The sequence below is a fragment of the Globicephala melas genome, chromosome 10 (genome assembly GCF_963455315.2).
Source record: "Globicephala melas chromosome 10, mGloMel1.2, whole genome shotgun sequence".
Taxonomy (NCBI): domain Eukaryota; kingdom Metazoa; phylum Chordata; class Mammalia; order Artiodactyla; family Delphinidae; genus Globicephala; species Globicephala melas.
Window position 1 is genome coordinate 76,732,018 of NC_083323.1, and position 13,763 is coordinate 76,745,780.

Here is a 13,763-nt window from a genome sequence, read left to right on the forward strand (position 1 = left end):
CTGCAGGCACTTTTTTTTTTTTTAAGGTTTTTTTTTTTTAACTTCTTTATTGGAGTATAATTGCTTTACAGTGGTGCTTTATAACAAAGTGAATCAGCTATACATATACATATATCCCCATATCTCCTCCCTCTTGCGTCTCCTTCCCACTCTCCCTATCCCACCCCTCTAGGTGGTCAAAAGCACCGAGCTGATCTCCCTGTGCCATGTGACTGCTTCCCACTAGCTATTTTACATTTGGTAGTATATATATGTCCATGTCACTGTCTCACTTCGTCCCAGCTTACCCTTCCCCCTCCCTGTGTCCTCGAGTCCATTCTCTATATCTGCGTCTTTATTCCTGTCTTGCCCCTAGGTTCTTCAGAACCATTTTTTTTTAATTCCATATATATGTGTTAGCATATGGTATTTGTTTTTCTCTTTCTGACTTACTTCACTCTGTATGGCAGACAGAGTCCATCCACCTCACTACAGATAACTCAGTTTCGTTTCTTTTTATGGCTGCCTGCAGACACTTTTGAGGTCATCATTACTGAAGGTTGGCCTTATCCTGCTACTTGGAGTACTATTGATAATAGCTTTAATTAAATGCTTTAAGTGAACGGATTTGGTTTTAGCCTCTGTTGGTCAAATTAATTAAAATGGCTGACAGAGTGGCATACTTACATGAATATTTGAATTCAGCCAAGAACATGTTGGGGTAGATTGTTGGGAGAGGCAGTGCTGTGGACCTGCACATTTTTGCTGGGTATACCAAGAATGCGGGACCTTGATTACCTAGGACATTTCTCAAGGTTGTGTTTGTAGCAGACAGACTTGAGGGATGAAGTATTTTCTCCTTCCAAAAAGAGCAGTCTTGCTTCAGTTTGATATAAAAATGGTGAATTCCCCCAAGCTCAGTGTTCTTCTCTTGTAATACAACCCACTGCATGGGCAAACATCTATCTTGACCTACCTACATTATATTTGCAGGACTTGGAGGGCATGGGGAACCAGCAGAAACATGAAGCTCTGGCTACTGCTCTTGTCATTAGTAATAAAGTCCTTTTTCTCTGACCCAGGGATCTCATGTCTTCTGCTAGCATTCATGAAATGGTAATAAAGCTAACTCATAAACAAGTAAGTAGGGTAAACTCTCAGACTCTGCACAGTTCTTGACAATTGAAAAAAATCAATTACAAGAGGGTTTTTAAGTCAAAAAGTGAAAGGTAAAACAATGAATGAATTTTTTCTAGAAATAAGCATAGGAGACTATTTTCATGAATGTAGAACAGTGAAAGAGTTCATAAACAGGACACAAAAAAATACTTGCTATAAAGAAAACACATATTGGACCTCATCAAATGTACTTCTTTACAACATAAAACATGATTAAGAGAATGAAAAGGCAAACCACAGAATGGGAGTCTATAATTGCAACATACATAATCAACAGAAGGCTCATGTCTGTAATATAAGAGGAACTCCTACGTACCACTAAGTAAAACAGTCAACCCAAAAGAAAACTGGACATGATACTTGAACAGAAACTCCAAGAGACTATCCAAATGTATCAATACAATAAAGGAATGAAAGTGTGCTCAAATTAATAATCTGGGATTGAAATTTAAAGCCACAATGCATTGTTACTATACCCTCACTATACTGGCAAAAATTAAAGAGACTGACAATGCCAAGTGTTGACAAGGATATGGATTCCAGAAACTTTCATTGACTGATGGTAGGATTTTGAATCAGTACAAACACTTTGGAAAACTGTTGGGCATTAAGCTAAACATATGCATACCATATGAGTCAGCAGTTCCACTCGCAGGTATAAACTTGATTGAAACATAGGCACATGTGTACCAAGAGACATGTCCCCAAATATCCATATTAATATTCCTAATAGTAAAAAATTATAAACCACCACACTGTACATCAACAGTCAAATAGAAAAATAAATTGTACAGTGGAATATTATGCAGCAGTGAAAATGGGCATGAACAAACTATAGCTATCTACAACAATGCAGATGAATCTTGCAAAGATGTTAGCAAAAGAAGCCAAAGAAAGATGGTGGAGCAATAGTAAAACCAGACTGAATGGTTTTACTGAAGTGAAAAACATTAATATAGATAGAGACATTACTTGAGGGTAAAAGGAATGTTCCATGAGAAGATAAAATGATCATGAATTTGCAACCAACACCATAGTCTTATAAAAAGGAAAACTATCACAATTACAAGGACAATTGTCAAATTTAGTCATGGTAGGAAACTTAATACACGATATTTTATAAGTACAGAAAGAATACTATATGCTCTTTATGCATATATACTTTAGTATTAGAAGTATAATAAAATCATGGACAGAAACTATTTTTAAAACTTCATGGTAGTAGTTGTTTCTGCAAAGGGAGATAAAGAGAATCAACCTGAATAGGTTGACAGAGGCTTTAATTTTATCTGAAATGTTATATAATGGATTTAATCTTATTAGTAGTATTAATATCATAATTATATTATTAATAATTAATTATATTGTTAATATAATGTTTTGAAATGGATTAAAGACCTAAACATAAGGCCGGATACTATAAAACTCTTAGAGGAAAACATAGGCAGGACACTCGTTGACATAAATCACAACAAGATCTTTTTCGATCCACCTCCTAGATTAATGAAAATAAAAACAAAAATAAATGATTGGGACCTAATTAAACTTAAAACCTTTTTCACAGCAAAGGAAACCGTAAACAAAATGAAAAGACAACCCTCAGAATGGGAGAAAATATTTGCAAACAAAGCAACCGACAAGGGATTAATCTCCAAAATATACAAACAGCTCATGCAGCTCAATGTCAAAAAAACCAACCCAATCAAAAAATTGGCAGAAGATCTACATAGACATTTCTCCAAAGAAGACATACAGGTGGCCAAAAAGCACATGAAAAAATGTTCAACATCACTAATTATTAGAGAAATGCAAATCAAAACTACAATAGGTATCACCGCATACCAGTCAGAATGGCCATCATCAAAAAATCTACAAACAGGGACTTCCCTGGTGGTCCAGTGGTAAAGAATCTGCCTTACAATGCAGAGTATGCGGGTTCAATCACTGGTCAGGGAACTAAGGTCCCACATGCCGCAGGGCATCTAAGCCCGCACACCACAACTACTGAGCTTGCACGCCTCAACTAGAGAGCCCACGTGCCACAAACTGCAGAGCCCATGTGCTCTGGAACCCGTGCACCACAGCTACAGAGCCAACATGCCCTGGAGCCAGTGTGCCACAACTAGAGAAGAGAAAACCCGCATGCCACAACTAGAGAGAAGACTGCGCACTGCAACGAAAGATCCTGCATGCCTCAATGAAGATCTTGCGTGCTGCAACTAAGACCTGATGCAGCCAAAAATAAATTTAAAAAAAAGAAACTACAAACAGTAAATGCTGGAGATGGTGTGGAGAAAAGGGAACCCTCCTACACTGTTGGTGGCCATGTAAATTGGTACAACCTCTATGGAGAGCAGTATGGATGTTCCTTATAAAACTAAAAATAGAACTACCATAGGGCCCAGCAATTCCACGCCTGGGCATATATCCAGAGAAAACCATAATTCAAAAAGATACATACACCCCAATATTCATTGCAGCACTATTTACAATAGCCAGGACATGGCAACAACCTGAATGTCCATCGACAGAGGAATGGATAAAGAAGTTGTGGTACATATATATAATGGAATATTACTCAGCCATAAAAAAGAATGAAATAATGCCATTTGCAGCAACGTGGATGGACCTAGAGATTGTCATACTAAATGAAGTAAGTCAGACAGAGGAAGACAAATGTATCACTTATATGTGGAATCTAAAAATAGGGTACAAATGAACTTATCTACAAGAGAAAAATAGAGTTACAGTCATAGAAAACAAACTTATGGTTACCAGGGGATAGGGAGAGGGGGAGAGATAAATGGGAGGTTTGGATTGACATATACACACGACTGTATATAAAACAGATAACTAATAAGGACCTACTATATAGCACAGGGAACTCTACTCAATACTCTAATGGCCTATGTGGGAAAATAATCTAAAAAAGAATGGATATATGTATATGTATAACTGATTCACTTTGCTGTACACCTGAAACTAACACAACATTCTAAATCAGTTATACTCCAATAAAAATTTTTAAAAAAAGAACAACTTCATGGTAGTAGTTGTTTCTGCAAAGGGAGATAAAGAAAGTAAACCTGAATAGGCAGACAAAGGAGGTTTTAATTTTATCTGAAGTGTTTTATATCTTATGAAAGATACCTGACACAAAATGATAAAATAAATTTTTAAATTCTTGGTTTTGGGTACATGATTTATATCATTCTATTTTATTTTTCTGTATTTTTGAAAATTTTCATTATAAAATGGTGATGTACATAAACTAGCAAAAACTTGTAGAAAAAAAAGAAAAGTTGATTTCAAAATACAAGTATTGCAAACTAAGAATTCTACAGATTTAGTAGAAAAAATAAGAACATAGAAGAATTAAATGATACTCATCAATAAATAATCATATACACAATATATTTGTGTACTAATCAATAAATAATCATATACACATATTTGTGTATACATACACAGAGAGATATTTAGACACACATATATAATACACAGAAAGAGAACATTACATTTCTCAGAGAGTATACATTCTCTGAATATTTATAGAGCATATACAAAATCAGTCATGTATTTGGCCACAAAATAACTCTTACAAATTTAAGTAAAAAACAGCAAAATAGACAAAGGATATGAATAGGCAATCCTGAGAAAAGAAAATCTAGATAGCCAGCATGTTTATGAAAAGATATTAAATTTACTAGTAATTAAAGAAACACAAATTAAAGTAATGAGATACCACTTTTCACCCATGAGATCTTCCAACATTTAAGAGTAAGTAGATCTTAAAAATAGTGCTAAGGGATTTCCCTGGTGGGGCAGTGGATAAGAATCCACCTGCCAGTGCAGGGGGCATGGGTTCGAGCCCTGGTCCAGGAAGATCCCACATGCTGCGGAGCAACTAAGCCCGTGAGCCACAACTACTGAAGCCCATGCACCTAAAGCCCGTGCTCTGCAACAAGAGAAACCACCACAATGAGAAATGCATGCACCACAACGAAGAGTAGCCCCCACTCGCTGCAACTAGAGAAAGCCCACGCACAGCAATGAAGACCCAACACAGCCAAAAATAATAATAAATAAATAACAACAACAACAAAAAAAAAACAGTGCTGAGTGAAAGACTAAGCAAATCTATGACAAATACCACATACATAAATTACAAATACATCCATATAACAATCATGTTGATGGTACATACAACAAAAGGATACATATTAGACATTAGAATGGTTTCCTGGAGTGGTGGGGGATGAGACTGGGAAATGGACATAATGGAAAAATAAATAAAATGAACAATAATACCTACTGCTTAGGGATGTAGAGGAAAGGGAACCCTCCAACACTGCTGATGGAAATATGAAGAAAACAATCTGACACCATATGTTAACATATCCTTGAAACAGTGGAATTCTCATCAATAGGGGATGACTAAAGTCATCCACACTGTGAAATATTATATCGGCGTTAAAGGAAACTTAAAACCACACTTGATGCTTTAAAGAATTTCCTAAGGTATTATTGAATGAAAGAGGGTGTAGAAAAGTGAGTATACAGTGATGCCATTCTAGGAAACAGTGATCTCTCCCCACCCCCAACCTAACCCTTTAAATGTATGTTTGAGTACATACATACATGTGTGAGTAAACGTGTGTGTGTACAAGCACAGAGAAAAAATAAGAGGGAACATACACGGAATAGGGTGAGGAACTAAATAATGGAAGGGGGAAGGAAAGGAGAGGGAAAGGCAGAGGCAACCAAAAGAAGAAAAAATAAAGATTGCACTAAAAAAATTCAAGTGTATGATCATATTTATTCATGAATGTAAAAGTGTATATATGAGGGAGTATTTGTAGGCAGAAATTAAATAAGGTTTGTATTGGACTTCCCTGGTGGCGCAGTGGTTGAGAGTCCACCTGCTGATGCGGGGGACACGGGTTTGTGCCCCGGTCTGGGAAGATCCCACATGCCGCAGAGCAGCTGGGCCCGTGAGCCGTGGCCGCTGAGCCTGCGCATCCGGAGCCTGTGCTCCACAACGGGAGAGGCCACAACAGTGAGAGGCCCGCGTACCACAAAAAAATAAATAAATAAAAATAAGGTTTGTATTATTTGTCTAACATACGAGTGTCTCAGATAGTTGGAATCTCAGGCCACATTTGAGGTATGTTGGTCATGTAGGTCTCGGTTGTTGCCTGCTTTGATAACTGTGCGTATGCAATACTGGCACTAAGTTTATTATCTCTGTGATTTGCACTATTTGTGGAATCTTTGTGGTTACAGTTCTTTCTTGAGTGATTCTAATACCTGCATAATTTTTAAGAAAAATAGTGAAAGCAAGATTGTTGCATTAACAAATAAAATTTGTCAATTTGTAGGCCCTAATTTAATGTTTACTTAGAAATATGTGACTAAAAACTTGGTGGAAACTGTGTCTTAGGAATTGGAGAGACTGACTTAAGAAAAATATCTTGTTATCAGGATGCATTTTAGTAAATGAGGTATGCTGAGAAAAAGTTGTAGAGGAAAAGAAACTTGCCCATAACTGAGCACAGACTAGGCTTTTGCATCTTACCAAGCTTAAGTTGTAAATATTCATATAAAATGTACACCCTGGGGCTTCCCTAGTGGCGCAGTGGTTGAGAGTCTGCCTGCCGATGCAGGGGACACGGGTTCGTGCCCCGGTCCGGGAAGATCCCACATGCCGCAGAGCAGCTGGGCCCGTGAGCTGTGGCTGCTGAGCCTGTGTGTCCGGAGCCTGTGCTCTGCAACGGGAGAGGCCACAACAGTGAGAGGCCTGCATACCGAAAAAAAAAAAAAAAATGTACACCCTGTTTATGAAAGGACTAAGCACTAACAAATAGCATTTGGAGGTTCCTTAAAAAAATAAAAATAGAACTACCATATAACCCAGCAATCCCACTATTGGGCATATACCCTGAGAAAACTATAATTCAATAAGAGACATGTACCACAATGTTCATTGCAAAACTATTTACAATAGCCAGGACATGGAATCACCCTAAATGCCCATCAACAGATGAATTATCACAAAGAAGATGTGGCACATATACACAATGGAATATTACTCAGTCATAAAAAGGAATGAAATTGAGTTATTTATAGTGAGGTGGATGGACCTAGAGTCTGTCATACAGAGTGAAATAAGTCAGAAAGAGAAAAACAGATACCATATGCTAACGCATATATATGGAATCTAAAAAAAAAATGGTACTGATGAACCTAGTTGCAGGGCAGGAATAAAGATGTAGACATAGAGAGTGGACTTGAGGACACAGGATGGAAGGGGGAAGCTGGGATGAAGTGAGAGTAGCATCAACATATATACACTACCAAATGTAAAACAGCTAGTGGGAAGCAGCTGCATAGCACAGGGAGATCATCTCGGTGCTTTGCGATGACCTAGAGGGGTGGGATAGGGAGGATGGGAGGGAGGCTCAAGAGGGAGGGGATGTGGGGACATGTGTATGCATATAGCTGATTCACTTTGGTGTACAACAGAAACTAACACAGTATTGTGAAGCAATTATTCTCCAATAAAGATCTATTTAAAAAAAAACAAACAAATATTAGGAATCAGTACCTGTACAGTGTAATTTACTATATTGTATTTGTATTTCAGATGCCTTTGGTGCTTCATGAAGAATATTTCTAGATATATCACAGACATTAAGCCTTTGCCACCCAACATAAAAGATAGACTGATCAAAATAATGAGCGTGCAGGGGCAGATAACAGATTCGAATATAAGTGAGGTAAGAGCATATACAAAGAGCATGTATAGCCTGTAAAGCAGGCTATTATATTTTACTGTTTAGCTGTGGTTTCACATTTATGGAACAGTGGTTTATAGTAGGATTAGTAATAATTTTAAAATATAATAAAGTGTTGGGGTTCTTTTTTTCTCCAGATAACCAGAATGTCCATGTGTAATAGTTTCTAAAAAATCTTCTCCCACTATTCTTTCAGGTGTTTCTCTTGTCTTCATGGTACCAGCATCCATGAACTCCATATTTTCAAGAAGTTTAAACTCTTTGATTGAGTTCACCTTAATAAAGCTGGAAAAAAATTAAAATGCAGGGTGAATAAACAAATGGCAAAAAAAAAGACCCACAGTAAGAAATATATATGTTACATTGTGACGCTAGCGCACAAGCCACACCTCTGTGTAACAGTACTCTGTACAGTACACTTGGATATTTTCTATTTTATTCTAGTATGTCTTATTCCATTTAAAAAATGATCATAGCCTATTGACTTTGTCCATTCATGGTTAGCAGTCAGTTAAAAATCACTCTTCTAAACTCTTCTCATTCTTCTTGGGTACCTCACTCCAGCTAATTTATACTTACTCCCCTTCACTAACTAAGCTAAAATTAACTATTCTGTAAGGGAATAAGTGTAGTAAAGGCCTCCAACTTGAATTAAAATTCTAGCCTTGCTACTCTTTCTGACATTGAACCACAGTTGTCTTAACTGTAAAATGGGTTTGCAGCTATCATCACTCACTGCCTACAGAGACTGGAACTACTTATTGCTGACTTTACTACATACTCTGCCCAAAGCCTGTGATCAAAAGGAAGCAAGCTCTGATGGTAGCACTCCCCATATGTCTACAATGGTGACTTCACATTGGAATTGTGCTTCAGTGTGCCATAGTGTTTCCTCTACATTAACTTGATGTGCCTTTAATGCTTTATTTTCTTCCTGTTAGCTTGCATTTGAACATAGACATTTTAGTGTTGTAGTCTGCTTTGCTCTTTGGAGGTAGAATCCAGCTCTTATTGTTGATGGTTCTGTGGATGTATATAATGTATGTGTGGCTCACAGATGAAACATTGACGCTACAGAAAACGTGGTTTTCTTCACTTCCCCACATCCCTTTAACCTGTATTTCAGTGACTTAAATTTTTGTTTTATGACAATCCTGAACATTCATTTAAACCTAATTTTACCTGAATAAAAAAGGGCTAAGGGGGTAAATGAGATAGAAAAATCAAAAGCGTTATTTTCCTTGGTGTTTCCGTCTAATCCCCATCCTTTTGAAAGTCCTGCTTATGAAATTATTTAAAAGACCAGATCTAACATTTTTTTAAAAGTTGCACACATCTGGGGATGGCTGTTTTTGAAAAATTTCCTAAATCTTTTTGTAGTCTCTGGGTGGAGAAGGCCTTTTTAAACATGACACCAAGTTAGAAAACAAGAAGAAAAAGATTGATAGATTTAAATACATAAAAATATAAACTTCTTTATGGCAAGAAGAAAAAAATAAAGTAACAAACTAGGAAAAATATTTGCAGTATGTATGAAATTCTATTTTTTTTAATCTTGCCAATGTAAATCATGCCTGCAAACCACTAAGAAAAATCAAAACAAACAAATAATAAAACAGAAGAATCAGGAAATACTCCAAGGAAAAAATATAAATCAGCAATAATACGTAAGAGGATATTTAACCTTATTAGTAATCAAAGTCACAGTTTGTCTTTCAGTTTAGCAGAGACTTAAAAAATAGTAATACCTGGTGCTGGCAATAGTGTGGGGAGCAATCACTTTTATCCCCTGCTGTGAGAGTGTAAATTGATTTTAAAAAACCTTTTAGGAGGACAGTTTGGCATTCTATCAAAAGTCCTAAAAATTTGCTTACCATTGACTCAAAAATTTCACTTCTGTTATTTTTTTCCAGCTTTATTGAGATATAAGTGACATATAACCTTGTGTAAGTTTAAGGTGTACAACACACGTGATGACTTGATACACTTATATATTATGAAATGGTTACCACGGTAGGTTAGTTAACATCGCCATCACCTCACATAATTACCATTTACTGGTGTTAATCTCAAGAAAATAATAATTTAAAAAGCACACAAGAATGCTCACCATAACATTTTCGTAATAATAAAATAGCTAACAGTTATATATAGCATATATTATAAGCAAGACACCTTTATTTCTCACAAATATCATCCTTCTCTTAATGAGGATAGTGAGGCACAAAAAGAAAGCAGAGCTTGATCACAATTACAGGGTTGGAACTCAGGCAGCCTGCCTCCAGGGTACATGCTCTTATACACTGTACTATATTGCCTCTTAAAATCAGTCTGAATGTTCAGCTTAAGTGTTTGCCAGTGTAGGATGCATTTAATAAGTTACAGTGCATGCATAAAATGAAATAGTATGCAACCACAATTATTATTTTTATTAAAAGTGCCCATTTATAAATATATGTGATCTGATCCCATTTTTCTTCAAATATTTTTTTAAAAACTCAAAAAGCATCAAAACTAATATTATGTTTGTCACTGGGTGTTGACATTATGGGTAATTTTAGCTATAACTAGTTAAACGCATGGCCTTTGGAATTAGGAAGACCTGGCTTCCAGTCCTAGCTCTCTCTGCTCCTTTTTTAGCTGTGTACTTTGTGTTGCTACTTAAGCTCTGGGTGACTCAATTTTCTCTTTTATAAAATAGCTATGACCAATCTCTTAGGGTGGTGTGTGTGTGTGTATGTGTGTGTGTGTGTGTATGTGTATGTAAGAGAGAGAGAGAGAGAATATTAAATGACATATTTTATGTAACACTTAGTACCCTTCCCGGTAAGTGCTCAATAAATAGAAATAGTTATTTGTATCATTTCTGTAATTTTTCTGTGCTGTCTGAATGTTTTATAATAACAGTACATTACTTTCATGTTCAGAAAAGTGTAAGCCATTTCTATTTTCATAAAAATAAAGCAAAAGAGAAGGAAAATACCCCCAGAAAAAGAGCTCAGAATGCTTTGAAATTGATCTGCTATTTGTTGCCCTCAAGTAAACATTCAGTAATACTGGGTTTGTTTGTACTAGCTCCCAAAAATAAAAATGAAGGAGGTAAATATTCTAGATAAGCATTTGGTATATAAGTGCCTAAAGACTCGTACTTGCTGAGCAAAGAGACACAGAGTTAGAATCTCTAATAATAGGAACCACTGGAAGAGGATAAGCTCCCCCCACCACCTTGGTTCTGCTTGCAGGTCTAGTGGGTCCTTACTCTGTACCAGCTGTCTCAACAGTGCTCTGTGTCCCAGTAAGACTTTGGGGACACTAGAAGCTGCACCTCCAGTTGGAAGTAGGTTGGTTTTTTCCTGCTCTATGTATCTGTCTTCACACAGATATGTTTCTGTATTCTTTGCTGTATTTTCCACCTGCTGTTTTTTTATGACCATCAAAACACTGAATATGGAATAAACATCTATATTTATAGGAAATATTAATTTCTCAAAAACATGTATTTATTATAGATTTTACATCCTGAAGTCCAAACTCTAGATCTACGAAGCTGTGATATTTCAGATACTGCTCTCCTGCACCTATGTAACTGCAGGAAATTGAAGAAATTAATTTTAAATTCCTCAAAAGAAAACAGAATTTCCATAACTTCAAAAGGTATGTTTATTAACACAATGAATTGGTTGAGTACTGTTCACCATCTGGCATAAGTTTGGAGCAGAGAAGGGGAAAATATGTTAAAAGAGAGTATAAGTATGTCAAAGAAATAGGAACTATATTTATCAATAAAATATTCAAACTAAGCTAAAGAATCCAAATTAGAATTCTTGCTTATAATCAGTGCTGAAAGTTGGGAAATACACTAAGTCACTACCTTGAAGTTTAAACATGTTTAAAATAAACATGGATAGATACCTCTATATTTTAAATATTTTACCTAGTATAGTGAAACAAGAAATGACCAGTTCATACTTTGTTAAGGCTTTCTTGTAATAGTACAACAGAAAGTTAAATCATCATCAGATTAAATTTACTAGGCACTCTCCTATCAGCCTGTTCACTGCATAGTTTTGTAGCCAGAGCATAAGCTGCCCCATTTTGAACAGCACAAAACTAATCATGTATTTTCCACTTCTGCTGCCATAAAACTATGTTAGACAATGACTGATTGACTAGGAAAGAACTAATCCTGCTTGCTTAATTCCAGATACCAACTTCAAAGACATTGGCCTGGAAGATGGCAACAATTTATACTATAAGCCAGTCAAATAGCAAAATCACCAAGCTCCCAGTTCCCTGAAAGATATAAAGGTCTAACACACACTCCTAAGTTGTTTTTACGGGAAGCATACCCCCACGAGATGAAAACTGCTGACCATCAGCACGTAGACCCCAGACTGGTTGAAACCAGAAGATTGGTGTTGCTTGAAACTTCACCTTGATGCAAGCCAATCTGAAAATTGTGTACAAACTGCTCATGTACCCTGCAGCTCCCTCCCTCACACTGCCTATAAAACCTTTGTCTCCCATCCGGCAACTTGGAGATGGTCTTAGGACAGTAGTCCACCAGCTTCCCAGGTTGCTGGCCTCCTGAATACAGCAAACTTTTCCTTTTCCACCAATACTTGTCTCTGGAGTATTGGCCTTTCGAGCAGCAAGCAGCTGAACTTGGTACCGGCCTTGTCCAGTTACAGTTTTTTTTTTGTTTTTTTGCGGTATGCGGGCCTCTCCAGTTACAGTTTTTTATAGCCAGACAAACTGCATTTTTCAGTGTGACTGTTACATGAATTAATGGATTTTTACCGTTTTTTTTCAATAGAGGATTTTTATCTTTTTCTTCAGTATAAGAAAGAAAGAGTTATTTGGCTACCTAGGTTTCTGAAAAATCTTGTGGGTAGTTGGCTCTATTTTACAATCAGCTTGGTTAGCAAGTTAGGATATTCATAATACTGCAAAGAAGCATACGTTTTAAAATGTTTACACAAATATTGATTCACTAAAAAGAACTTTCATGCTGGACACTAATGAATAAAATAAGAGTTCTTTCTTAAGATATGGAAAACAATAAAAATGACCTACACACGAATTTACCATCTTCCCTTTTGTGTATTTTGCCCATGAAAGTGTCTTTTAACAGTGCTATAATGTTTGTCCATGACTAAAGGGCCCAGGATTCCTGAAGTACGTTTCTATTTATGTGGCACATTATCACGTACCTGTCACCAAAGTGCTTTTACATCAGTTGAATTGGACTTAAGGGCTTCTGTTTTCTTGACCGTTGATAAAATGTAAGATTGGTCCAGGCTAACAAAGAAGGTGCATGTTGGTAGCAAAGGGCAGAATCAAAGAGGGAAGAGAGAACACAGAGATACAGGTATGATTCCTAAGGATAAGCATGAAAACTATTACTTAAGACATTTGGGCCATTTAACTTTTGATTTCTTTTCAGAGTCCACGAGAAAATTAACTTTATTTAAAACTTTTAACAAAAAGGAGAATCATCTACTATTTAATTACCTATTTTGGTTCTGAATGACTTTTGGCTATTTCCTAAAAGCAAGTCTAATCATAAACAAAAAAGTCTTGTCATTAATTGCAGATATTCTGAAGAATATACCACAGATTATGTAGAGAATTCTTGAAACATTCCAAAAGAGTTTTAAATAATGACAACATCACTGGAAATAAAGTATATCCCCACATGCATACTTTGAAAAAGGCTAACGTGCAATTGGATGTATCAGTACTGGTGATTGATGAAATGAAAATCAGTTATATTTCTCGTATATAAACATATATAGCTCATTGATA

At 36.3% G+C, this 13,763-nt stretch overlaps 1 protein-coding gene across 1 annotated transcript in view; it reads left to right on the plus strand.

Moving 5' to 3' along the window:
* The window catches only part of AMN1 (antagonist of mitotic exit network 1 homolog), a 65,337-nt gene that overhangs the window by 30,884 nt on the left and 20,690 nt on the right, over positions 1-13,763 (plus strand). The window contains exons 2-3 of the mRNA XM_030830426.2: positions 7,805-7,937; positions 11,465-11,609. Of these exons, the coding sequence (XP_030686286.1) occupies positions 7,805-7,937; positions 11,465-11,609 (278 nt within the window). The remainder of the gene's footprint in view (positions 1-7,804; positions 7,938-11,464; positions 11,610-13,763) is intronic.